Source organism: Pongo pygmaeus, chromosome 8 (genome assembly GCF_028885625.2).
Source record: "Pongo pygmaeus isolate AG05252 chromosome 8, NHGRI_mPonPyg2-v2.0_pri, whole genome shotgun sequence".
Lineage (NCBI taxonomy): Eukaryota > Metazoa > Chordata > Mammalia > Primates > Hominidae > Pongo > Pongo pygmaeus.
This window is the reverse complement of record NC_072381.2, coordinates 128,184,487-128,210,369: the sequence shown is the minus strand read 5'-3', so window position 1 is coordinate 128,210,369 and position 25,883 is coordinate 128,184,487. Positions and strand designations below refer to the sequence as shown.

General features: G+C 44.2%; 1 protein-coding gene across 1 annotated transcript in view; it reads right to left on the bottom strand.

Annotated features, from left to right (window-relative positions):
* LOC129045091 (deleted in malignant brain tumors 1 protein) overlaps positions 1-25,304 on the bottom strand; it is a 42,185-nt gene extending 16,881 nt beyond the window's left edge. The window contains exons 1-16 of the mRNA XM_054503340.1: positions 24,932-25,304; positions 24,401-24,433; positions 22,269-22,301; positions 20,793-20,946; positions 19,085-19,302; positions 16,643-16,684; positions 13,807-13,836; positions 13,147-13,300; positions 10,083-10,300; positions 8,848-8,952; positions 7,641-7,679; positions 6,471-6,782; positions 5,872-5,895; positions 5,037-5,081; positions 4,094-4,138; positions 1,878-1,907 (exon numbers count right to left, since the gene is read on the bottom strand). Of these exons, the coding sequence (XP_054359315.1) occupies positions 1,878-1,907; positions 4,094-4,138; positions 5,037-5,081; positions 5,872-5,895; positions 6,471-6,782; positions 7,641-7,679; positions 8,848-8,952; positions 10,083-10,300; positions 13,147-13,300; positions 13,807-13,836; positions 16,643-16,684; positions 19,085-19,302; positions 20,793-20,946; positions 22,269-22,301; positions 24,401-24,433; positions 24,932-25,304 (1,855 nt within the window). The remainder of the gene's footprint in view (positions 1-1,877; positions 1,908-4,093; positions 4,139-5,036; positions 5,082-5,871; positions 5,896-6,470; positions 6,783-7,640; positions 7,680-8,847; positions 8,953-10,082; positions 10,301-13,146; positions 13,301-13,806; positions 13,837-16,642; positions 16,685-19,084; positions 19,303-20,792; positions 20,947-22,268; positions 22,302-24,400; positions 24,434-24,931) is intronic.
* Between the last annotated feature and the right edge of the window lie 579 nt (positions 25,305-25,883).

The following is a 25,883-nucleotide window of genomic DNA, read 5'->3' as shown; positions in this document are numbered from 1 at the left end:
TTAATAATGGAGCAGGTGGGTCATGGGGCTAGGACTCAAGAGACTTGGTTTCTAGTCTCTAGTCTTTGTGGAACAGAGTATGTGACCTTGGACAAGCTCCTTTGCATCTCTGAGCTTCAGCTACTACATCTGAAGGGCTAGTCCGTGGAGGAGTAGCATCTGTATCACCTTGTTAGAAATATGGGCTCTCAGGATGCACTAGAACCAGTATCTGTATTTTAACAAGATCTTCATGATAGCTATGTACACATTAAGGTTTGAGAAGCACCAAGCATGCAAATGGAGATGTCTATAGACTTACATATGTATGGGGGCCAGGAGGAAATGGGAGAGAGAGCATATGCCATATAAAGGAGGCAGTCATTTCCTGCTCGGCCCCAACCAATTGGTGCCCTGCTGAAATTCATGTTGACCATTCTCAGATTTTTCAATCAAAGCTGGAAATCTGGATTTTTGTAGGGTATCTTCCATTATTAAGAGGTGGGATTAAAAATAATGTAAACATGCATAGGTAAAACTGAGTTGTCTGCATCCAAACACATGGCAGGCCAAAACTGCCCACTTGTGACTTCCAGTCTGAGCAATCTCTAAGGTTTCTTCCAACTTTTAGAAAAATGTTACACTGTGATGATGCCATATGACTTGTTCTCGCCTAAAACAACTGGTGGGCAATTTTCACAGATCCAATCACCAAAAGAGCAGCATGTTTCCTTGTTTGATTTTCCTTAGAGGTTAGTGTGTACCAATCCTGGCAGAAGGTTTTGAGATTTTTGGAAATAAGGACCATGGAAATATGGACAGTTCAGAGAAAACTTGAGTTGAGCTGATTTGAATTGATGTGGTATTTCACTCACTTATTCAGCCAGACAGTGGTTAACTTAAGCCTTAGGATGATCCCCAAAGTGTCCAGAGGAAGGAATTTTATAAAAGGACACATGGGTTGCTTACATTAGGGAGCCAAGCCAGAACTTGGCAGGCAGCAGCACATACATCCCTAAGGAGGTGACTATGAAGCTCCCATCACTGTGTTCTTACACAAGTGTGACCTGACCACTCAGTCCCCAGGACAAGCTTCTGAGGTGGCTGTTTTCATCCTCTTGTTCTACACATGAAGAAACTGAGGGTCTGAAAGGTGAGGAGATTTGACTGCTGTCACTCAATTGGTTAAGGCTGGAGCCAGAACGTAATCCCAGGTTCTCTGGCTCCAAATCCTGCGAGGAGGCTGCATTGCCACTCAAAAGGCTTCAGTGGTCAAAGAAGTTTGAGAATCATTGGATTAAATCAAGTCTGTGTGTGTGTTTTTTTTTTAAAGATGCCTTACTATAGGGTTTGTCAGAGAGTTTAACGTGTTAATAGGCTGTGAATCTTCAAGAGAGAGATATGGCATTTCCCTAACTTACTTAGCTGTGTAAATCCTTCTTTAAAATTTGCATATCAATAGACTAATGTACTGTAATCTGGAACACACTTGAGAGATGTGGTACTCCATTGTTTTCTGAAAATGCAGATTAAAGTAGTTTTGCCTGAGATATCTGAAGTCCTGTGGTTTGGGGGTTAAAAAAAACCCAGACTCACTGGACACCCAAATGTATGGACACTGATGAGGATGTAACTGAAGCCAGTCACTAAAACTTGATTTCAAAGACCAGCTGTTGCACCAAAGAGGAAGGAAACAAACTAGACATATTGTGTGCTATGTATGGAAGGCACACAATCTCTGTCAATGTACTCCTTCATTTAATGAATATATAAGCACCTTATACATTGATATGAGCTGACATTTAATTTTATATGAGATATAAACTCCAACCCTAACCATATGCAAAGCAATCTACACATATCTGATTTATAGAAAGCAAGAAAGAAACTAAAATTACCAGGTGAAGTGGTTATTTCTGTAGCTGATGCTGAAATTGTAAAACAAACACGAATTTAGGTTTGTTTAATTTTAAAAATTTATACCTCAGATACATTAAAATTAGATACAGAACAACTTTGAGATGTAAAATTTAAAATGACAAAGGTTTCTTTGTTGAGTCTGAAAGAATGACAGGGATGCAAAAGGCAGAAAGTGAGAAACACCCATTGGTTGTGAGAACCCCCTGGGATGGATCAGAGGTTGTTTCACTGAAGCACTGAAGAGGACATCGTTTCTAGAATGGCAAAGTACTAGGAGCCTTCCTAATTCTGACTTTAGGTTTCTAATGTTGATTTCCCATTTTCACCAAACTAGTTTTATAACACAATATTAAGTTGTCTGCGCACTAAAGGAAAGTGATTCCTTAACATAATAAAGCATATTATGACCCTTGATTCAGTATTGATTTACTTTTGTTAATTATCCATTACAGTTTAAATGCACAAATGACTCTAACCCTCCCACTGGAATGCAAGCTCCACGAGGGCAGGATTGTCTGTTGTGTTCATTGCTACATCCTCAGCACCTAGAATTGTGCCTGGCACATATGAAGTGCTCAATAAATATTTGTTAAATAAATGGATGAATTCAATCCTTTTAGTGTAGTCTTTGTCCTATAAAATTAAGATAAGCTAAGCCGTGAATATTACATTTCATTTCCTTTTCTATTCTACTTTTTTGGCAAGAGAAAGAAACATAGATAATGCACAAACTGGGCTGATTTTTTTTTTAAAGGAAATTATCTCAAACCACAGAGGCCAAAAGAAGATAGCGCTGAAGCTTTCACATGGTATGTAGATGAGAGGATCTGGGTTTTTTTCATGGAATTTCCTGGAGCAGCAATGCAAAGTCAGCTTTAAAGCTCAAAACAGACAACTTTGGGACAAAGTCTAGGAAGTGCCATTACCCCAATGAATGGTTCACAGAAGGGATCTGGTAATTCCTTGAAGACTGCAGAGACAGAGGGCCCTAAGGTGAACTCATTAGGCCTTGAGTCAAACACTGGGTACATCAACAAATTAAGGGAAGCTGAGAATAGCCAAGAGGCCTCTGGAACCAAGATCAGGGCAGGATGTGGGGCTGAGGGACTTGGTGTTGACCCAGGGTTGTATTATATGTCATTATGTATCCATTGCCCCAGGGAGCTCAGTGTTGAGAGTGGACCTTGGGCATTTGTTTAGAGGATGCCAGTGAGACCCAAACTTCCTCACATTGGTTTCCAGGTCCCCCACTGAGAGTCACAGCTCTGGCAGCCTCAGGAGAAAGCTGGAAGTCAGTATCTGTGCAGATGATCCCAGCATCCTCATGGTGGCCACAGTTGTGGATGGACAGACCCAGATAGCCATGCTGGCCTAGGGTGGTCTCCATGCCTTGACACTGCCCATCGTACAGGAGGATGTGTCCCATGCCGCCACCCCCCACCCCTGCAACCAAGTGGCCATTCCCTGGGGTGGCCAACGCCTTCCCCACAACCCAGCTGCTGGCACACCATGTGGGCAGCGTTGATGCCCCAGAGGTTGTCGCACACAGTCCCCCATGTGCCATTGTGGTAGACTTCAATGTACCCTTTGCATTGGCTCCTCCCATCTGCCAACTTGACAATGGGCAAGGCTGGGGGATACCCAGAGGTTATCACTGGAATGTGATCAGCTCTTCTGGCAGACACTAGTGGGACTTTTCTTTAGTTCTTAAAATAATACACACTCTAAATTCCAAAACTCTAGACACCCTTGCTTCCTGCTTCTGGGTCCCATAGGACTAAGTCAAACTAGTGCTTGCAAATTCCATAACTGACTTTTTGAAGCTATTTGTGATTTCCAATATTTTGTTCCCTCATTCTCATCTTTGGATTAGAAACATGGCAACTACAAGGATAAGGATAAATATCTGTTTTGAAGCTGAGCCATCAAACTGATAGGCAATAGCGTGGGAATATGTCAAACTCAACCTTTCATTATTTCATTATTACTGAGGCCCAGGTTCACAGTTAAAAACATTTTTCAGGATCCAGAGATTAGACAAGTGGCAGTCACCTCTGTAACCTCTCCCTCTGTATCAGCTCTGTATTTTCTCATTCCTGGAGAGACATGAATCTGGGTGGGCACTGACATTACAGAGAGTCTCCTAGACAGATTCAATAATTAGGAAGTTTGAGGGAAGCAATCAAAGGATTACCAATGCTGCAGCCCATTTCTGTCAATGCTGGGGCAACTTCAAGAGCTGAAAGGGAAAACCAAGGCATCATCACAAGCACATCAGCACTTTGAAAGATTAACCCCACACTACACAATGTCTCTGCACCACTTTTCCCTCCCATGGGGGTGACCCTCACTGTCTGACAGTAATTGGAAGCATCTACGTGAACTTTGTCAGGGTAGCATCATTGATGGTCACCTGGGGGATTTGAAGCTACAAAGATGGATGATGAACATTTGATGCCACTTTAACTTAGAGTTTTTATGTTGACACAACATGACTTGTTTGAAACACTGCACACTAAGTCTTCAGATTAAAAAAAAAAAAAAAAGGTGTCATTTTCCAGGTGGTTTTTCTAAAAATTCCAAGAAATGCAGTTGAATGCTTGGAGCTCAGATTTTGCATTCCTAACTCAGGTCTCTCCAAGAACATTATGAAATTCTTGGTACAAAATTAATTTTGCTTCACTTGAATTTAGAAAATTGTAAAGTATGAATTGAGAAATGACGAAGCTGGTTGGGATTGGAAAATCAAGCAGCAGAAGACAGAACATCACTGTGACAAGCAAGTAAAAAATTGACCAAGTGAAACGGACCCCTGCACCCAAAGCAGATGAAGCCGACTCTCAGGATCTGCATCCCCAGGAACTGGGGCTGGTTCCCGAGGCCCCTGTAGAAGGACCTGCAAGAGCAGTAGCCTGCTGCTGCTGTTGCTGCAGAGGGCGGTGGCTGAGTGGGCTCTCTCCTTGGAAAGACCCCTACTCCATGAGAATCCTCCATGTCACCAGCTTGCCTCTCATGAGCACAGCTCTTATTGCACACAGCACCAGGGCCAGGGAAATCACACTTGCTACATTTCGATTAGTCACAAATGGTCAGACCCTCAGAAAAACTGTTATAAAATATAAGAATGGGGAAAGTACCTGTTAGATGAAAATCGTTTGGGTGCTTCCCAGGAGTTGAAGAAGCTATGGCATAAAAAAGAAAAATAGTTAGCATAATTACATTCCAAAAACACACAATGATATTTAATACTCTTCTCAAATACCATCTAAATCACATGTATGAGTCTGACTTAAAAAAACAAACAAACAAACAAAAAAAACCGTATCCAGGCTCTTATCTAAGTTACCACTTAAAATTTAATGGTACCCTGTACATGGGTGTGTATTATTCTGATTAAGAATAAGAAAATAAAAGAAATAAAATTCATGTTGGGATTGTGAACATTTGGCCCCATAGACAGGGTGCCTTGTCAGAACCACAGAATTCAGCAGCTGCTGATGGGACCCAGGTGGGGCTGCAGGTAGAGGAGCAGCTCCTGCCCCCAGGCTCTCCTGCCCCAGGCCTTCCTGCCCCCCAGGCTCTCCTGTCCCCAGGCTCTCCTGCCCCTAGCCCTCCTGCCCCCAGGCCCTTCTGCCCCAGGTCTCCTTCCCCTATGGCCGCCTGCCTTCTCTGGATTGCCATGGCCTCTGCTGCATGAACCAACCCTTTGGTTCAAGTATCTTAGAGTTCTGTTGAAATGCTCTCATCTGTGGAAGGGATGACACATCAACCTGCTGACATCCAGCCGAGGGAATGGGAAACAGCCCTGGGTCTTCGCCTTCTGGGAGGGTGAAAGGGTCTGGAGCTCAGAGCATTGTCAAGGAAAGTTAAAGCTCATAAGGCAGACCCAGCATAGGTTGGGGTTGGGAGACCAAGTAGAGGTGACGGCTAGCCACCAGTCAGCAAATAAAATGGACACAAACTCATAGATACCTGGATGTCCAGCAGCTGCAGAATCTGCAGAGATAAAGGAAATGAGGGTGGTTTAATAATAGAAATTGGAATGGCAGAGTGGTTTAAAGATCATTGTTTCAGTTTAAATGTGACTCAAGGAAGCTGGGTATAAACAATCAGTCTTAAGCATCCAGGGCTCTCCCTTCTGGGTTTATACAGCCAGGTGTAGGTTGTGGGATGTCTAACCTGGCTACAAACTTTGAGGCAGTGATGCTGATAGAATTTGCCTTAGTAACTAAAATACCAACAAAATGGTAATATTTTTGTGTATTTATGGTTTGTCTGATGCTTGACTAAATGTTCTACATGGGTTGCCTCAATTAATCCTCCCAATAACTCCACGGAATAAATGCCACGATTTTCTGTTTACAATTAATTGAACTTTGCAGGTACTCAAGTTGAATGAGACCCTCCCATGTATTGAACAGCTGGGCATATTTTCCAGAGTCTGAGCAGAAGTCCACTGTTCTGCATGTGGGGAAAGGTTTAAGGCACAGAGGCATTTTCAGACTCTATCTGAGGATCTCGGGCTTGGTCCAGGCAGCTGTAAGACTGGCCCAGGGAGGACCTTCACTCACCTGAGCAGATGACGCCAGCATGTTCATGGTGCCCACAGTTGTGGGTGAACCAACCGCTGTGAGGGCACTGCCCCAGGGAGGACTCCCTTCCTGTGCAGTTGACGTCATCGAGGAGGATGCTGCCTGACCCAGGGCCGAAGCTGGCTCCTGGGAGGGCAGACACAGCCAGGCCACAGCCCAGCTGCCTGCAGACCACGTGGGCATCCTCTATAGACCAGCTGTCATCACACACGGTGCCCCAGGCATGGGCATGGTAGACCTTGACTCGGCCCTCACATCTGCTGGACCTGTTCACCAGCCGCAGTCCCAGACCTTGTAGACATTCCAAAGAACGACCTCATGAAGTTACATCCACAAAGGCCACCAGAGAAGCCACAATTTCCTGGAAATTGTGCACTGATAATTGAGGATAATGAATCCACTCCCTCCTTTATTTCATTTTGTTCCTGTTTGCCTTGGTACTACTCTGTGTATTTTTTGTGATTGGTTAAGAAATGGTTGTTCCTCACCATTGGCTGGACCTGGCCTGCCCCAAGGCATAACTGTTCTTTCGCTGTGTGTGGTGAAGTCTTGGTTTCTGACATTCACAGGGTGTGTTGGATTTTTCACAAGAAGCTATCATGCATACACCGTGTGTGTGTTTGTATGTGTGTGTGTATGTGTGCGTGGGTGTGAGTTTCTGTGTGCCCTTGCACATGTTGATCAAGAGACAGTAATGATAGCTCCCATCTCTGTTATGCCTGGGATCAGGCATAACCTATGTGTGAAGATATTCCAGGGATTAGAAAGAGCCATCATTGCGGGCTGCCTCCTATGTTCAAAGGACAATGTTACAAAAGGGAGCAGAAGCTGGTTGTGCTTGCAACACAGATAAGGTGAGCCCACAGGTGGGGATGTGTGGAGATTTGGGGTGAGCAGGCAACCTGGCCTTCCTGGGGGCCTCTTCCAAACCAGCCCCCAAGAGCCATTCTTACATCTCACAGCCTCTTCTTTCCTGTCACTTTTCAATCACAGATTTTCTAGGTGAACCTGGACTTTGCCAGCACTTCCTCCGGCAGCCTGAGGCCACGGAGGAGGGTGGAAGTCAGGACGCTTCCTTCCCGGTGCTGGGATGTTTGTGAATTCCAACTGCATAGAGCGAGGGCCAGGGAAGTGAGGAGAAACGGTTACCTGTCCATGTGGGCACCTCTGTTGGCTTTGGAAAAGATGCTGCAAAAGGGGAAAATTATACAACATCTTAGGTAAACATCAAACATCGAACTTTCAGTCCATTGTGGGTGGGCTGTCCACTCTGTGGATTATCTACAGACAGCTTCTGGTTCTGAATGGGATTTCCTTCTCATGGCTTTTCTCTGTGGGCAGTACTCCTTCCATCACCCAACTGGCATGTTAGGAAATATAAGCTCAGGAAAACCATGGCTTGGTGGCTGATCTTTTTTTTTTAATACATATATTTTATTTTTTATTTTTATTTTTATTTTTGAGATGAAATCTTGCTCTGCTGCTCAGGCTGGAGTGCAGTGGCATGATCTCAGCTCACTGCAACCTCCATCTCCCGGGTTCAAGCAATTTTCCTGCCTCAGCCTCCTGAGTAGCTGGGATTACAGACATGCCCCACCAAGCCCAGCTAATTTTTGTATTTTTAGTAGAGGCGGGGTTTCACCATGTTGGCCAGGCTGGTCTCAAACTCCTGACCTCAGGTGATCGGCCCACCTCAGCCTCCCAAAGTGCTGGGATTACAGGCATGAGTCACTGTGCCTGGCCAATAGATATATTTTAAATTCAAGAAAACATCCTTTGGGGACCTCTGTTGTTCAGTATAAGCTATCCTGGTGTTACTTCGAAGTGCTTGGGGTCATTTCTCTCTTTCCCAGCTCCTCTCTGCATATTGTACTTTACCCTTCTAAGGGCCTGTCGTGGAAAAGCTGCTGGCTGAGTTGAATTGGAAGTGTAAAGACCACTGGCCAAATAGAGCTGGGAGCAAACTATAACTTGATGCTTTCAGCTTCTCCATTCTTAACAATTCTGTCAAGAAGAAGGCAGTGCCCAGAGATAAACCCCTGCCAGGCTTTGACATTGGATGAGGTGAGGGTCAGAGATAGTGGCTGACTCTGCGAGTAGTATGCCCCGCCCACTACGGGGCAAGGGCCGGCCTGGATATTCACACAGTGAAACCCCCTGGATTTCCTCATCCTCATCCAGAGGAGAAAATGTAGGCAGGAAGCAGCTCAGAGATTTGCTAGAGGCCTCACAGCCAGCAAATGAAGAGGCTGGGAAGATAAGCCCAGGGCATTTGGACCCTAAATAACTACCCTACTGCCTAGGGGGCTTTGCTAGGGCAAGCTATTGTTCATCAATTCAAAACAACCCACATTACCTGAGGCTGGGTAACTCACAGCAGCAGATGCTCCTAGGTAAGGCAGAGAGGCAGTGGAAGACATAGACGGTGTGGGTAGCTCACCTCCCTTCAGTTCTCCTAAACCTGAGAGAGAGGTAGGCTTGCTTACTTCAGTCAGAAAGGTACCACGTCTTGTTTGGGGGAGAACCTGCACACAATCTGGCATCTAAAAATGGCCCTGAGTTACTTTGGTTACAACTACTAGATGTCCTGGATCACCATGTTTGTGTCTGTTCTGTTGCCAGACATGCGATGTCATCTCTTCTCTTCTTCCTTCTTGTTCTTTCTTCTTCCTTCTCTCTCCTCCTTCTCTTTTCTTTCTCTCTCTCTTCCTCTCCCTCTCTCTCCTTCCTTCCTCTCCCTCACTCTCCTTCCTTTCCCTTCCTCCCTTCCTTCCTTCCCTTCCCTCCCTTTCCCTCCCCTTCCCTCCTTCCTATCTTTTTTGTTTTTGCCAAACTGTGGCTTCAGGGACGGCCCCTGGCATGGAGCAGTTGGTTTGGTTTTGTAATTCTTCCTGGGTGTATGTGTGAGTTTCACCTCTGAGTAAGTGTCAGCTCATAAAGAGCAGAACCGCGTTTATCTCAAGGACATACACCAGTGACCTCAGTGCAGGGAGGGAGTCAAAAGGCCCCTGAATGGGCTGTGGAGCTGGGCCAGGAGCTGAGGGCCAGGATGAAAAAAAGCTCAGAGCTTCTGCTTGTTGGTCCATCTGGGCACCTATGACCCACTCCCATGCTCTGCCCACGGCCCTGGTTCCAAACCTCACAGCCCTTATAGCCCCCAGCCCTGTCCTCTGATGTCACTTGGCATGTGGCACACAGCTTCTAAGTGTTATACGTGGTTTTTGTATCAAATTCAGCTTGAAGCAGGTGGCTAGTTGAGATAGTTTTGTCCCAGAATGATTTTTCTATTGCATTTTCCTTTACTTCTTTGGAGAAGAAGGGGGCTCTCTTTTGGATCCATCTACACACACAGTCGATGCAAACTATGAGATTTCAGGACATCTGTTTCTTCAGCCAGGATGCTTTGGTGGAGAAAAGTGACAGGGAGTGGCAGAGCAGGGTGAGAGTGAGGTGGGGAGCTTTTAGTGTCTGTATGGATGTCACTCCAGATGTCATTAATGAGGGCCAGATTTAGAAAGCATCTTCTCTCTTAAAAGGAATAATCATAAATCAGATCTAACTTCCTCCCAAGGTATATGTTAGGGTACCTACCGTTCTCTCTTTCATCTTGCTGAACGGTGTTGTACAGAGCATAAAACCCTGTGTTGGTGATCATGGCATTGCTTCTGAACACTGAGGTCATGATGTTTGAAGAAGAAAGGAACGTGAGCTCTGTCCCAGCACAAAACCTGCCCATGGAGAGTGAGGCAGCCTGTTGTCCATCGAACACTTCGATAAAGTCGTAAGGACACCCATAGATGTCCTCTAATCTGAGGACATGAAGACAAAATTAATATCTCCAAGGAAATCTGCAAAATGTTTTAGAGTCATCTTTTGCATTGCATCCAGCCAAAAACTGCAGTCATCACTGCTACACCCCCCACTCATCATTTGACCTATTGAATCTGCCCTTCTGTCCTTTCCTACTGGGAATGCCCCAGGTCTATTGGGTTCTCATCTTCTACCCAGTCTATTTCAGTAACTTCTGGTATTCTGGCCTTCAGTCTCTCCTATCCTCTTTCTCTCTACCTCGAGTGTCACCTCAAGTGTCTTCTCGTGTGTCCCCCAACTCTTTAATTCAAATCTTGCCACTCTCTGGGGTGGTGGCAAATATCTAACAGTGCCTCATTGAGTTAAACTCTCCAGAAGACCCAGAGCAGGGAGAAATGGTGATAGTTGTAAGAGCTCCAAGGGTCTGTTGACTCCTCCCACCAATGCTCCGACCTGCCCTGTTCAAACCAAGTGTTTCATGAATGTTTCACCCAACCTGGATGATCAGAGAAGCTGACCCTGGCCATCCTACCTGTTGCTGTCTCCTTCTTTATTTTCTATCCTATTATCATGTACGTATATTTTTTTCTTCATAGCATTTTTCAATTTATCACTAGTTGAAATTGTCCATTGAGTCATTGGTTTATCTGAGTACCATTTGTCTCATCTAGAATATAAACTCTGTGAGGGTAGAGATCTTGTCTTTCTTGGTTGGCACTATGAGTCTGATTCTAGTCCAGGGCCTGCTCAATAAATTGAGTGGAGGCTTAATAAATATATGTTGAAAGAACATCAACATTGATCTAACATGATACAAGTATGAGATATACATATTTGGATTTAAACAATAGTAAGTAGCCTTTGATGCCTATATGATACATTCTCATTGCATAATATATACAAGATAGACATAATTACAGTTGTACACAAACTAAATACTGCATTTGAAAACCTGCTTATTGAAGAACACATCTGTTCCAGTGAAGTAAAAGCCAAGTACCTCAAAATAACCCATTTTTATTTTTGTTTTCTTAAAGTAAGTGATCACATTTGTGTGTAAGGTGACAACAGTGTGGCAGTAACAGGTGACACTGCAACCTGAGAAATCATTTCATCAGAAAACAGGACTTGCTTTAATTAGCATGCATAAAACAGCATTAAGAGTAACGTCAAAACCTGCAGTTACTTTTGCACCTACATAATAGTTTAAATATGGATATAATTTTTACAAATTGAGGGTGAAGCAAGGTCCTGTAGTTGCTGAACTATTTAAAAAAATGAAAGTAAGAGTCAGGGTAAATCAGAGTTTTTCAATCTCAGCACTATTGATATTTGGTGCTGGATAATTCTTCTCTGGACAACGAGTTGGGCGAGCTGTCTTGTTCACTGCAGGACACTTAGCTGCATCTCTGGCCTCCACCTACTAGCTGACAGTGGTGCCCTCTAATTTTAACAATAAAAAGTGTCTCCAGACCTAACCAAATGTCTTGTAGGGGTATATAATCACTTCCAGTTGAGAACTGGAATAACAATAAATAGTAAATGATAACCAACTTTATCTTCTGAGTAATAAAAAAGCAAATTTCAATAAATCTAGGCTTTTAACATCAAAATTCAGAAATCAGCCACTATGGTCTGGTTTTGGGCAACACCTTAAAAACCTCCTTAATTTGTGTACTCCAAAATTATAGTACGAAACTTATGTTAGAATAATAACTTTGACATTACAGGGGACGTGGGCCATTACAACTGTTTGGAATAACCATTTCCCAGAAGTGATAAAATGAAACTGTTCCCTAAAACATTAGAACCGTGAATTTCATAGATTTGAAATACATGGTACCAACTTTTCTCACATTGCTTTCAACAGATAAATGTATGTTGAATGAAGGAATAAATGTATGTTGAATCAATGAATGATAAATGCATTTTGCTCATACTGCATAATGCCCCCTGACATTAGCTTATGTCTTTTCTATCAAAAAATATGTAGCCACAAAGTAAAGCCAATGGAGTTCACCCCTCCTCCACCGAGTACCATTTTACATTTTTAAAAGCAGCATTTAACCATTCAGATTCTCAACTGCTGTGGCCAATGACGACAGATGGAAAGCAGTGGCAGAGGTCTGGGGCATACTGTGGGACAAAGTAAGGAAGACAGAATGATCCAGGTGCAACCCGGTATAGCAAGATGAAACCGGGGTTAAACATTATCAGGAAAAGTAATATTTTTGTTTAAATGTTACTCATGTATATGTATGCATATATGAAAATGTGTGTGTGTGTGTGTGTGTGTATACACCTACATGTATATAAATGTACATTAAAATAGGATACATTCCTTAAGAATGAGTGACGGTTAAAGAAAGAAGTAGGAAGAACAAGGTGCATGATGGGGGAATGAATTAACTGTTTAATCTGTACAAGAAAATTCTTGGTAAGGACATGATAGAAATTCTTGAAAAGAACAGGAAGCAGATTTGTGTAGCATCAGAGGGAAGAATGAAGATCAGACCACGAGGATGAGGAAGAACAGATCTGGGTTCAGATGGAGGAGGAAGCCTGTGTCTCAAAGGAACTGGTTAAGAGTGAAAGGGTGAGGTCTTCGTTTGTGGGTTGCCCCAGCTACAGCTCAACGGGCTGGTGTCAGGGAGGCCCATGGGGTGTTCTCTCATTGCACAGGAAGTTGAGTTACTGATTAAATGACTCTCCACAGCTCAGATGATCAGAGCAATTCTCGCCTAAAATGTGAAAGGATTTATCCCACAAAAGGCTACCTCGCTGAGGAAAGTATGGATTCAAATCTAAACTGGCCTTAAAAGTAGAGAAAGAAAACATTGCTTACTTCAGGCTTAGGATCATCAGTTCTATGTGTAATTTCTCAGCCACGTGTATCACCCAGACGCACTCCAAGTTGGTGGGGTAGTTTGTAGGGTACCAAGGGCTGGAGAAGGAACCTGAGAGACTTGAAATCACTCCTCCGCAAGAGTTACTTCCTCCTGTAAAAGCAAATGAGAGACCCATGGTTGGTTTCATTAGGCATGCACATTGCATTTTTCCAGATGTAGAATACAGAATTCCATCAAGCTCAGTAGTGGAGTCACTAAATGCGGAGTGATCATGCTGGTGTAGACACAGTTGTGGCTTGGCTGGTGTGAGTGACTGTGCCACTGAGAGGGCATGAGGAAGGATGGAAGATGCATGATGGACAGGCAGGACCCTACAATTGATTGTGAGCGATATTGGAAATGGGATTGGACACATGCATGTTACGTGTGTGTAGTGGGGGCAGCCCGTACTTCTTTAATGCTCTCCCTAGTCTCCTGCCATGCAAACCAGCTCAGCTCAGATGTGGGTAACCCACCCATTTGTGAGGGCTCCATCCCACCCATTGCCCCTGTGGTAGCCAGGGTGCACAGAAGTCCATTCTGCTTTTATGAATTACAAAAATAATTCTCTGCAACTTAATACTGTATAGGTTACACTTTCAATGAAAGAGAGTTACCTTGTGGTATAGGGGCTGGAGGAATGATATCTGCAAAAACCAAAACCAAAGAAAATCAGGAGAGAGCTTAGCATCATAAACCATCTTATACTTAAGCACAAATGAATGAGCCTATTATTACCCTTGAGTTTTAATAAATGGTGTAGACACTCATTTGTCTTTTCTCCCTGATCTGGAATGGAGCCTCTGCCCTTCTTTCAGCTGATTCATGAGGAAATCACCAGCCATACACAGTAACATGACTTGTTTTCTCTCATATGCTAGGTTCCACAATCCACGGGTTATACTTGGGTTGACCAGTTACTAGGAATTACAGTGACATCACTAGGCTTATGACCATACCACTAAGCCTATAGAAATTTACCAAGCACTGAAATTCAGAAAACCAGAAACCAGAAAGCTGAGAGCCAGGGTGGATAAAGGCAGGTTGGATAGTGTTCCATTGGAGAAATAGGGACCTTAAAGGGGAGGTCCAATGAGTGTTTAAGGTCCCTTCTTTTTCCTTTATTGTGTCCTCTTGGCTTTGATTTCTATGTGGCATACACAGTTGTCCCTCAATGCCTATGGGGGATTGGTTCTAAGACTCCCCAAGGATGTCAAAATCTGCAGATCCTCAAGTCTCATATACAACATAGGAGTATTTGCATAGAACCTATGCTCATTCTCCATTATACTTTAAATAATCTCTGGATGACTTATAATACCTAATACAATGTATTATAACACTATGTAAATAGTAGTTACACTGTATTGTCCAGGGAATAAAGACAAGAAAAAAAGTCTGTACATGTTCAATACAGATGTAACTATTGATTCTTCTTCCTGAATATTTTCGATCCACAGTTGGTTGAATCCACAGATGTGGGATCATGGATACAGAAGGCCTGCTGCATGTCTATATTCTACGTGTGTCCTCAATACCCCCTGCATGGCAGGTGCTGAGGGGAGGGCAGCTATGAAAGCCTGAGCATGAGAATGCTGTTAACTGTTTGGATTTTACACCAAGGGTTTAGTGGGGGAGGAATTTCAAGCAAACATGTCAGATGTACTTGAGAATTCCTTTATCCCCATTGTCTTGCTCCTTGGCCAGCACTGCAGCAAGGTGCAGAGCAGTGAAAGTGATGGACACGGTCAACTTAACCTGTCATTAGTCCTTTGCCAGAAGAAGTGCACTATATCACTGGAATACATTTTCACTAACTTAAAGTGGCTCAAAAGCAATTTTCTTTTGTTAAAATGCTTGATATGTGATATTTATCTCAGAGTATTGAATAGCAAAAGCTTTATATTTTTATGTCTTGGTAGGTATATAATGTTCTATCAATAAGAATTTTTTTTGATTCATGCTTACAGCGGGATACTATTTAGACATAAGTGGTTGTATTTCCCTCCACAGTTTCCTTAATCCCATGACCCCTTCTTTTTTCCAGCCAGCTATGCATCTCTGCCTTAGAAAATGGATATTACAGCAGAGAGAAGACAGAAAGGCTTTCTGAGGTTTGAAGCCCCAGGCTCCAAGGGGACTTGGGCCTAGAGCTGTTGAGGAACTGAAAACCATGCCCTCTCCTCCTGCTGTCTTTTCCTCCTTCCAGGGCCCAGGCCAGAACAGACTCCTCACTGGGGAAGAAGAGGAAAGCCAGAGGGAATCAAAGGGGTGTAGCTGCTTGTTAAACTCAAGAAAGGGTTCTGTGCGTTCTGCCTCCCCTCCGGAGCAGCTACATAATTTGTGTGTCTCAGTGCAAAATGAAAATGTGGGGCCCCGGCCAGGGGTGGGGAAACCACTTTCCCCTTCCTACAGGTTACTGCCCTGACCCATGGCAGCTGGGCAACCCACAAGGAGTGGAGGTCTCCATCTTGGGACGTACTTGGGACCTGGATTGGAATGGGCAAGAGACCTCCACAGAGTGTCCTGGAAAATGTGCCATGGTTCTGCCAGCCCAGGGTACGGACAGCTGCCATCTACCTTGTTGGGCCCTGAAATGCCACAAAATGCACCCCTGACCCCGATAGCTTCCTAGTGTCCAGGCCCCTGCTGGGGACAGAGTGTGACATCAGTCACGGGGCAGGGTTAGGGAAGAGGCTGGGCAGGGCCCAGGGGCCCAGGGAGCAGACAAGGGGGCAGCTGAGAACCCATCCCCGGGAAGCAGGAGGCTGCAGGAGGCAGGACCCCACATGCTTCGGAATCTTGAGTTCGGGAGAAGGTCACTGTTGCACATTGACTTTGAGTAGATTACCAGTAAGTCCACTCTGTTGTGTTGGCTAAGCCAGGAGGCCCACGGAAGAGCCCTAAATGGTTTACTTCTCATCAGCAGTCTGCTCTTGACTCACTGGGAGACAGTTTGGCACTCGATGTATCTTTTCTTTCCTGAATACTTTCATTTTCCAACCCATGTACCTAAGAGACAACCTTTCCAGGGTCTCTCTTCTCCCTATCGACCTTCTTCTCAGCCATAGTGACTCAGTCTTTCTCCATCTATCTCCTCCTGCCCTCCCTTGCTCTGCCACCAGAAGAGAGTTTTGAATGCGATTCCATTTGGGAAATATGGCTCTTAGCTCCTTGCCTAAACGCTAGTTCTCAACCTTGGCTGCACATTGGAATCACACGGGGAGCTTCAAATATCACTGATGGCTGGGAGTGACCTCAGAGACTCTAAGGTGACAGGTCAGGGATGCAGCCTGGGCACCAGGAATTTCAAAAGCTTGCTGAGTGATTCTGGTGTGCAGCCAGAATTGGGAATCACCAGCCTAGTCATTGTCTACCAGTGTCTAGGTCAGGAGAGAGGTTACTTTTTTTTTTAACTTTGCCAAGATAGTGCAAATTTAGTGTTGGACCTACCTGGGGGTGGAGGAATCACATCTGGAGCCCAGTCCCCAGCATCTGCATGCATACAAGAAAAATTTAGAAAAATCTAAATTACATTCTATGAAGACAAAGAAATGGTGGCGTTCTAGTGTGGGCAGTTCTCAAGCAGGCAGGTCATATGTTACATAAACAAAAACGACGGCATGGTTAGACCTGGAAAAGCAGTTCCAGAAATGGGAGAGGTACAGAGAACAGAAGCAGCCAATTGTGTGGCTCTGCTGTGTTTGTCCTCAGAATGGAGCCAGGCTCACAGCATTCTCTGTCTACCTGGCCAAAGGGACATTCATCTGTTCGGCCACTGTCCCAAAATTCCCTGGCCCCACTCTGTGCATGGCCTTCATCCATCACTAGGATGTCTTTGGGTGAAAGATCAAAAAGAATCTATCATGGAAGGAGAGGCTACCTGAGCAGACAACATTGGCGTCCTCATGGTGGCCATGGTTGTGGACTGACCAGCCAGAGCTGGGGCACTGGCCAAGGTGGTTCTCACTTCCTGAACACCGAATGTTGTCTAGAAGGATGTCTCCAGAGCCTGGGCCAAAGTGGGCCTTTCCAGGAGCAGCAATGGCCCGACCACACCCGAGCTGCTGGCACACAACCTCAGCTTCATTCAGTTCCCACAGGTCATCACACACAGTGCCTCAGGAGCCCTTGTGTAGGACCTCCCCATGTCCTGAGCACTGGCCAGAGCCACCCACCAGCCACAACTCTGGTCCATTTTCTAAACAGAGCAAGATTTTATTTTTGAGTTTGATAAGTTTTAAGTAGCAAGTGATTTCTAGCTTCTGTGTTTGTGGCTAAGGCAAACACAAGAGCAAAACCTTAAAGCCAACTGATTTAATCAGGCTTAAGGGATTCAGAGTGAGATAGGAAGTGGGTTTGAATCCTTGTTCTATGGCTTCCTAGTTGTGTAAATTTTGATAACCGACTGTCTCCCTGACCCTCAGTTTTATCACTTGTAAAATAAGGACTCTAGCAGCATCTAGAGGAGATGCTACCAATGACAGTGTGCTCAGCACCCAGCACGTCAGGGTTACTGCAGATCTTGACATACAGTTTTTATGTCACAATGCTGGGTTACGGGAGAGCAGGTTCCCAGCTGCTTTTTTGTATGTGTCTTGGACAAGGGTAGATTTAATCCCCTGAAATCACCTGGACCACAAAGGTGACTGTGACTTCATAGAACACAGTGGCAATGCTCTATCTGGACTGAAGGGCTGTGGCCGATTAGAGTTATCTGCTATCTCTGGAGGCACCTCCCCTTACTGTGTCCACTGGCTCTGTCACTTTGGCCTTCTTTCTGTTGTTCCAACATGCCCAACTCTTTCCTCTGTCTGTAATGCTTTTCTTTGTCATTCATCACATGCCACGTCTTCAGAGATGCCATCTTTTCTCATCCAGCCCATAGTAGAACCTACTCCACTCTAGGCACCCTCTACTCTCCCACCTGACTCCTTATTCCCAGACTTCACCTCTGTCCTTTATCATCCTTACCCCAAAACCAGTTTGTCTATTTCCTTGTTTCTTGTGTTTTGATCCTCTCTCACTTACCCACGTCCACACTAGAGTATAAACTCCATGAGGGCAGGGAGCTGTACTGTGCTCCCACACTTACAACTGGACCTGATACATAATAGGAGCCATGTAACTATTGTTAAATGGCTAAATGGTGGTCTTGAGTTAATGAGTGTCTGGATTTCAAATGTTGGAGCTTACCTTGCTTCACCAGGGTAGAGTTTCGAACATTGCTTTGAGAGCGAAATATACAAGGAATTCCCTTACTCAGATACAAGCAAACCACAAACCACACCCAGGGACTTACTATCTGGCTTCCTGGTGGCCTAAAAGAATTTCTGGGGTTTCTGTAGGGGCCTCTCAGCATCAGAAGTCTCACACTTGGCAGGCAGTGTGCTTTCAGGGTGCAAATTGGACCTAGCTTTGGAATGACTACCTGCAGCGTCATGGCTGCCTACAGGGTCATGGCTAACAGGAATCCCCAAGCCTCTCATTTGGGTGAGACTAGGTTTCGGTGTATGCAAGGTATAAAATGGGCCAGCTCGTGGAGGAAGTGGAGTCTTGTCATACGAGTGTTGAACTTCCACATTTCGGCACTCCGGACAGTTACCAAGAGGCTGTGGAGGGTGGATGCAGCCCCAGGACGGTTCATAGCACCCAGCTTTTCCCTGCAGGCAGTAGCAGCTTGGCCACTCACACACAGAATGCACATGACTGCCTCATTGTAGCTTCCCATGTGGCCTTCACGGTCGGAAAATCTAGCAGCTATGGAGCAGGGTTAATGAAGCCAAGTGTGGGGGTCTTAAAAGACTGAATCCTAGGGCTCTACTGGCAAAGGAGACTCTGAAGTTAGACTCTGTTCTGTCTTTTAACCACCAAAACCTACTTGAAGTTTCCTACCTGACTCCCTTTCACCCTGCGGAACGGCATTGAAAAGAGCATAAAAGCCAGTGTTGGTTTTCATAGAATCACTTTGGAACACCACCGTCATGATACACGAGGAGGAGAAGAATATCACAGTTTCAGGGGCACAGAACTTCCCCATGGAGAGCGAGGCAATCCTGGGACCATTGAGGATTTCAACGGAGTCATAGGGACATCCAAGGATATCTTCCAACCTGGGGTGAATAGACGTGGAGGGGTAGTGGCAGATTAAAAACTTGCTAAAATTTAATGCTAAAAAAGTGTGACAATCATAGAGATTACATATTTGGATTATATTTAAATTGCACACTGAAATGTAAAATATTAATTAATTTTTTCAGATGACCTATCACAACTCTATTTTCTTTGGCTAAGGAATATGTGAGGCTTTCAGCTACAATCTCGTAACAGAAGTTTAAAAATTATAATAGTTTTGGCCAATCACAACGTACATAGGACATTAGGAAATACTAATTTACACTGCAACTAAATTCATAACAGTCAGATCACCCCAAAGATCAGCATGTAACAGACATCACGGCCAGATTTTTCCTACTTCTGTATTTCACAATAATTGCCATACTTGAATTCTTGGGTAGGAAAAAACTTCATTTTAAAATAAAAGTGGTGGCAGGATATAGAAGGATAGTATGGCAATTATTCATGAGGAAGGTAAGGGAAAGCAATTTTGAAGGAACAGACAATGGATAACATAATAGAATTTGGAGGTGTGGGTTCAAGGTCCTTACCTCATTGTGGCTAATTGTGAACCTAAGGTTTTAGTCAACAAATATATCCTGAGGCATTTTTGGCTTAGTACATGTCTGAATCCATGGCTGTGGTATAGTCATGACGGAACACAATTCAGTGCATGCTGGGAGCTAATGATCATGGAATTCTACAGTCTTGCTGTGTTTGTAACAGATGTGTGTCATGCACAAGAAGAAGGGCTTCATGCAGACTCTTTTACAGACCCACATATTGGTGAACAGATGGGGCATTGACATCAGACAGATCTAGATGGGTTGGCCTTGGGCAAATTAGTTATCCTCTCTGAGCCTCAGGCTCCTCATCTCTAATGGAGATGACAAAAACATCTATCTTTGGACTGTATAACCCTGGAATATGACAAAGCATACAAAGTCTGGGCTAGCATTAAAACATCAGCTGTTATTTTATGTCATAGAGATAAAAATGTCAGTGACTTTGGAACATTTATTCTCTTTATGTCAGAGATAAGGCAATGACACTAATGTCTCCTCTTACTTTGCAGAACATTTAGAAGATGCAGGGCCCAAAGCTGGAGTAGTTGTCTAATGTGTGTATGAAAATTCTCTTACTGTTTAAAATTTGGATTCAAATAAGAAAGTCTAAGGGGACAAATATTGATACCCAGTGTACAATAAGGGCAAAACTGTTGAGGATTTTTGTGATATTTTTAGAAAAAAAAAGAAACAGTATCAAAATATGTTAATAAATCACTTACTGAATTTTTCAACTAAGAAGTAACTCATTGGATAGTGCTACAAAGCTAACCCAAAATTTGACTTGGAAAGACTATAGAATGTTGGGTTCTTCTGCTTTCACTCTTAAAATGTTTCCCATTAAAAGAAATACCTTTAATATGATTTCACAAATCAATATTCTTATTTACATAGAATGTTCTCTTTAAAAGTTTTCTTACTTCAAACTTGGAATTATAAGTTCTATGCGAAATTTTGTATCCATGTGGATCTCCCAAACACACTGGATGTCTGTTGGGTAGTTTTCTGGATACTGTGGACTAGAAAATGCACCAGAGAGACTAGAAATGACCCCTCCACAAGAGTTACTTCCTCCTGAAACAACAGGAAAAATGGTGTCAGAATGTGTCCTTTTGGCATCATTGTGTAATCCTAATAAAGACCAGTTTACACGCAGTGGTCTGGAGGAATCGGGCACCAATTGGCCTGGGTGGGCATGCACAGGCTGTCTGAGCAGACCATTAGCTTAAATGTTTCTTGGGAAGGAGAGTCTATTCAATCTAATTCTGATGAAGTAAAAAGTATTAATGTGTGAATGTTCCCTGCTTTTCTCTCTCTCTCAGCACCTGATAAAGAAAATGTGCAAATTGTCCTTTCTGCTTACAGTTTTCTCCCCCTCTATAAAGTAGGGGTTCTGCTTGCTGGGGAGGGACAGAGTAATGAGAGACTGGAAGGAGAGATGAAGAAACAGAGGCCACATGTGCTTGGGAAAGGGGAGAGTCTGGGGAGGTTTGGGGAGCAAGAGGTTCTAGAACAACTTTGGGTTCTGATGAATTGTAGGTAAAGGGAAAAGGACACTGATGTGTCAGGGGATGTTATGACCAGCGCCTTCTTTAAGTACTCTTCCTCACTTTTGCTGGGTAGATTATGTTTCCTTTAACTCAAATATTTAGTCTGAGACTGGTACTTGCAGGATTTTGGATTTATAAGGGCTAAACAAGATAACAGTGAAATCTAATAGTTTCATGAATGTTGTCATATTAGCATAGATAGATACACACACATACATGTATGTATTTAAAACAGGATTTCACACAAAGAAAGCAGATTTCACACAAAATTATTTTGGAGGAAATGTGAAAGTACAATATTCTTTATTGACCTTGTCCCTAAACTATGAAGTTGCTTAATTTTTCTACTTTGTGTTCCTCTTGGCCAACTTGTGATCCTCCCAGAATCCCACAGATTCCTCATCTTTCCTGAGATGGATGGCAGGAAGCGATGATGCTCCTAGTCATCTGGTAGTTTTATCACTGACCATATTTGTAAGCTATAATAATGAGGCCAGGTCAGGCTGACACTGGAAACTCTGGGAGTTGGACCTTCTGAAATCTCTACACGTGGCAGGGGATAATGGGCTGGTGCCTTCTACAGGACTGTACCCAAAGAGGGCAGGCTGAGTATGGGCCAGATGTCTGACCAGGGCAGATACACATCCCCCTTCCCAGTCTGATCCTTTTGTTGTAAAGTCAGTATTTTTTACAGAGTATATTACACAGAGTGGCAGCAAATAAGCAGACCCCTTGCCCACACTGTGCCAGGCTCTGTTGTGCTATGTCCTGGGCACACTGCCCAGCATTTGCCATGATAGTTCTCTTGACATGGAATGACCATTTCAGTTTAAAATAAATGACTACCTTTTATGTGATCCTGAGAAGCTGTAGAAGAACCTGAAAGGGAAAAAAGGCAGATAATGATGACATCCAGATGAAAATATTTAGTCTTATCTACAAGTCAGTGAAATGTAAAGGGTTTTCTTAGAAACATCAATGTTCTTAGTGCAAACTGAGGAGAGTTTGCACTGAAGGTGCTGAGTGAATATTTTCTATGGTTCTGTAGCAGGTTAGAGAAGGCCACAAATTCTTAGATATGCCTCCTGTCACAAGGTGGGGGTCTAGGTTCCCTCCCTTGAACCTGGGTGGGTTCTGTGACTGCTTTGACCAACAGAATATGGTTGGTGGGAGTGGCTCTGCACTTTAAGAGACTGGTGGCTTCCACCTCCCATCTCTGGGAACACTGGCTCACTCATGCAGCCCTGAGCCACCTTACAAGAAGTCTGAGTGTGGCCAGGCGCGTGGTTCATGCCTGTAATCCTAGCACTTTGGGAGGCCGAGGCGGGTGGATCACCTGAGACCAGCCTGGCCAACATGGTGAAACCCCGTCTCTACTAAAAATACAAAAATCAGCAGGGCATGGTGCCTATAATCCCAGCCACTCTGGAGGCTGAGGCATGAGAATTGCTTGAACCTGGAGGGCGGAGGTTGCAGTAAGCAGAGATAGCACCACTCCACTCCAGCCTTCGCGAAAGAGTGAAACTCTGTCTCAAAAAAAAAAAAAAAAAAAAACCACAAAAAACAAAAAACAAACAAACAAAAAGAAGTCTGAGTGTGCATGGTCTCTCAGCGTGGTAGTGAGACTTCTTGTAACCTGAGACCACCTAACAAGGAAGAGGGCTGTGGCTGAGCCCTTCCTTCCAGCTGACCCCACCAAGGCACCAAGTGTATGAGTGAAGCTGTCTTGAATTCTCCAGACCAGTCATCAGATGAACTCCACTGGGCAACCCTGCTCAATGCTCTATGGAGCAGAAGGGTCTCCCAGCTGAGCCCTGCCTGAATTCCTGACCCTCAAAGACATAATATACATCTAAATGGTGTTTACTTTATATTGCTAAGTTTCGGTGAGCAATAGATAACCAGAATGGCTCCTTTCACTCAATCTCATTTTCCTCATTTCCCTGCTGTCCATAAAATGAGAAAACTACAGACGATCTTCATTGGAATATCCACTGCCCTTGACCCTAACCATGGCCCTTTAACTTTAGACAGTCCCTCCCTTCTCACTCATGGTACCAATAGGTAAAGCTGGCCTTCCCTCAAGAACACCAGGACACATCGAGGTCTTCTCCAGGTAAGTGCCCAAGAGAGATGCTTCTGCCAATGGCTGATGGCTTATCTGTGTTCACTGAGGCTGTGTAGGGGACAGCCAGGTGCATTCAAAGGGTGAGAGATGGCTTTGTAAATTCCAGTCCTGCCACTTTCTAATCAAGTTATCTTCGGTAGGTTTTTTGATCTCCCTAATCCTCAACTGTGAAATCACCTTGAAATCACCTTCAGCATCATTTCAGAATTCACAGTGCATGTAGTTGGTCTGGTTTTCCTAATATTTGGTTTTTATTACAGATGAATATTAGTCAATAATTCAATTATAAGATCTTTGAAAAGAGGCAAAAGTCATAAGATCCCTAAGAGCATGTACTTTGGGGCCAGACTAATCAGTGTCAAAATTTGGGTCATTAACTTACTGAGTGATCCTGAGAAAGTTACTTTACCTTTCTGTGTCTCAATTTTCTCTTCTGTAAAATATAATAGATAATGCCTTTTGGCAGGATTGTCCTGCTGATTAGCAATGATCTGAGCAAAACGTCTCCCCACATTTACTCTAGTTTCCTCTGGTCTTTGTGTAGCTGAGCCAAGGAATGGGTAAATGAGACTGATGGCCAAGAGCATTGACAGCTTGGGTTCGGATACCCTGTCTAGCCCTGGGCACCTTGCTAACTTTCGATGTCTCAGGTTATCTGGAAAATATGAATAATCCAAGAACCTGCCTCAAAGGGCTATTGTGGGGACTGAAAGAGTTATATATGTGAAGGGCTCAGAACAGTGCCTGGTTCTTACTTATTACAGCAAATACTTATAAGTATTTGCTGCTTTTATTATTACTAGTAGTAGTAGTAGTAAGTTGCCTGAATTAGAAAAAAATATGGACATACCTGGAGGTGTGGGTGGAGGTAGTTCTTCTGCATCTGAATGCATAAAGAAAGGTGACAGGTTACTCTATTTGGGGTGACAAGGTATAGGAAACCAGAGTACCAGAATTACCCCTTGGGAAACTTCAACCCTCCTCTGGCAGGGTCCTTGGCCTAGGAGGCTGGGGAACAGCAGCTGGGTCAACTCTGTCCCATAGCAGCCAGGGCTGGATTGCTCTTGGCCCTTCTTATGCAGAATCCCTGAACCACTTGTTAAGATGCAGATGCCAGAGCCTTTTTCCTATTTAGTCATAATCTCTGGGGGTGGGACCCTGGAATCTACACTGTAATGCCCAGGTGGTGCTCATGCCAAGTAATTAGAGACCTTTCCTGTGCAACCAGAGCTGCCCATGGCGTCCAAAAGAGACGCTTGAGAAATGGGCAGACATTTCTCAATGGATGAAATGGATGGATGAAAATGCCACCCAGGATGCAGAGTTTCAAAATGTCACAATTGCAGCATCAGAAATCACTGGCTGAGAGGGGAGATGATACCTGAGCAGATGACACTAGCATCCTCATGGTGCCCACAGTTGTGCTCTGACCAGCCTGAGTGGGCGCACTGGCCCAGGTAGCGCTCCACACCAGCGCACTGGAGGTTGTCCAGGAAGATGTCTCCTGAGCCGGGGCCAAAGTGTGCCTTTCCAAGGGCAGACATGGCTCGACCACACCCAAGCTGCCGGCACACAACCTCAGCTTCATTCAGGTCCCACAGGTCATCACACACAGTGCCCCAGGCACCCTGGTGGAGAATCTCCATGCGTCCTGAGCACTGGCCAGAGCCACCCACCAGCCGCAGCTCTGGCCAATCCCCTGCAGAGAGAGATCTGGTGACTGTTGTCCTCTGGGGGCACTGCACCCTTCCCATGAGTGTTGAGCTCCCCACCCCATACTACTTCTACTAGTCGAGAACCTTGTACTTGGTCAACTATTCAACCTCTTAGTTGGAAGTTGCAAAGCCATTAGGATTGTCTGTAGCACTAAAAAAAAGTCCACTAATTGAGTATCTATTTTTCCAGAGGTATGTGCCCATTTGTTTTGGCTAAGTGCAGAAAAACAAATAATTTGCACAGTGATTTGTGATTTTACAAAGTGTGGTGTGTGTGTGTGTGTGTGTTCACCTCCACCTTTATCATAACTCAGGAAGGTAAATAGAAGAGTATTGGTGTACCAATTTTATCTATGAGGAAACTGAAAGTTGGAGAAGCAAAGTGATACACTCCCAATCCCACATCTGGTAAGCAGCAGATCTAAAGTCAGGTCTCCTGGTTCCAAAGTTCACGATTTTTTCTCTGCTATTCTATCTCACTGCCTCTGAAATGGCTCTGACACTCCACTTACTTTGCTAAAGTCTAATGGTGATGCGGATGGGGAGCTAACTACGATCAGTACTGGTCATAAGGTGGAAAGATAGAACCCCACTAGAAAGTACTTGTAAGCTGTTCAA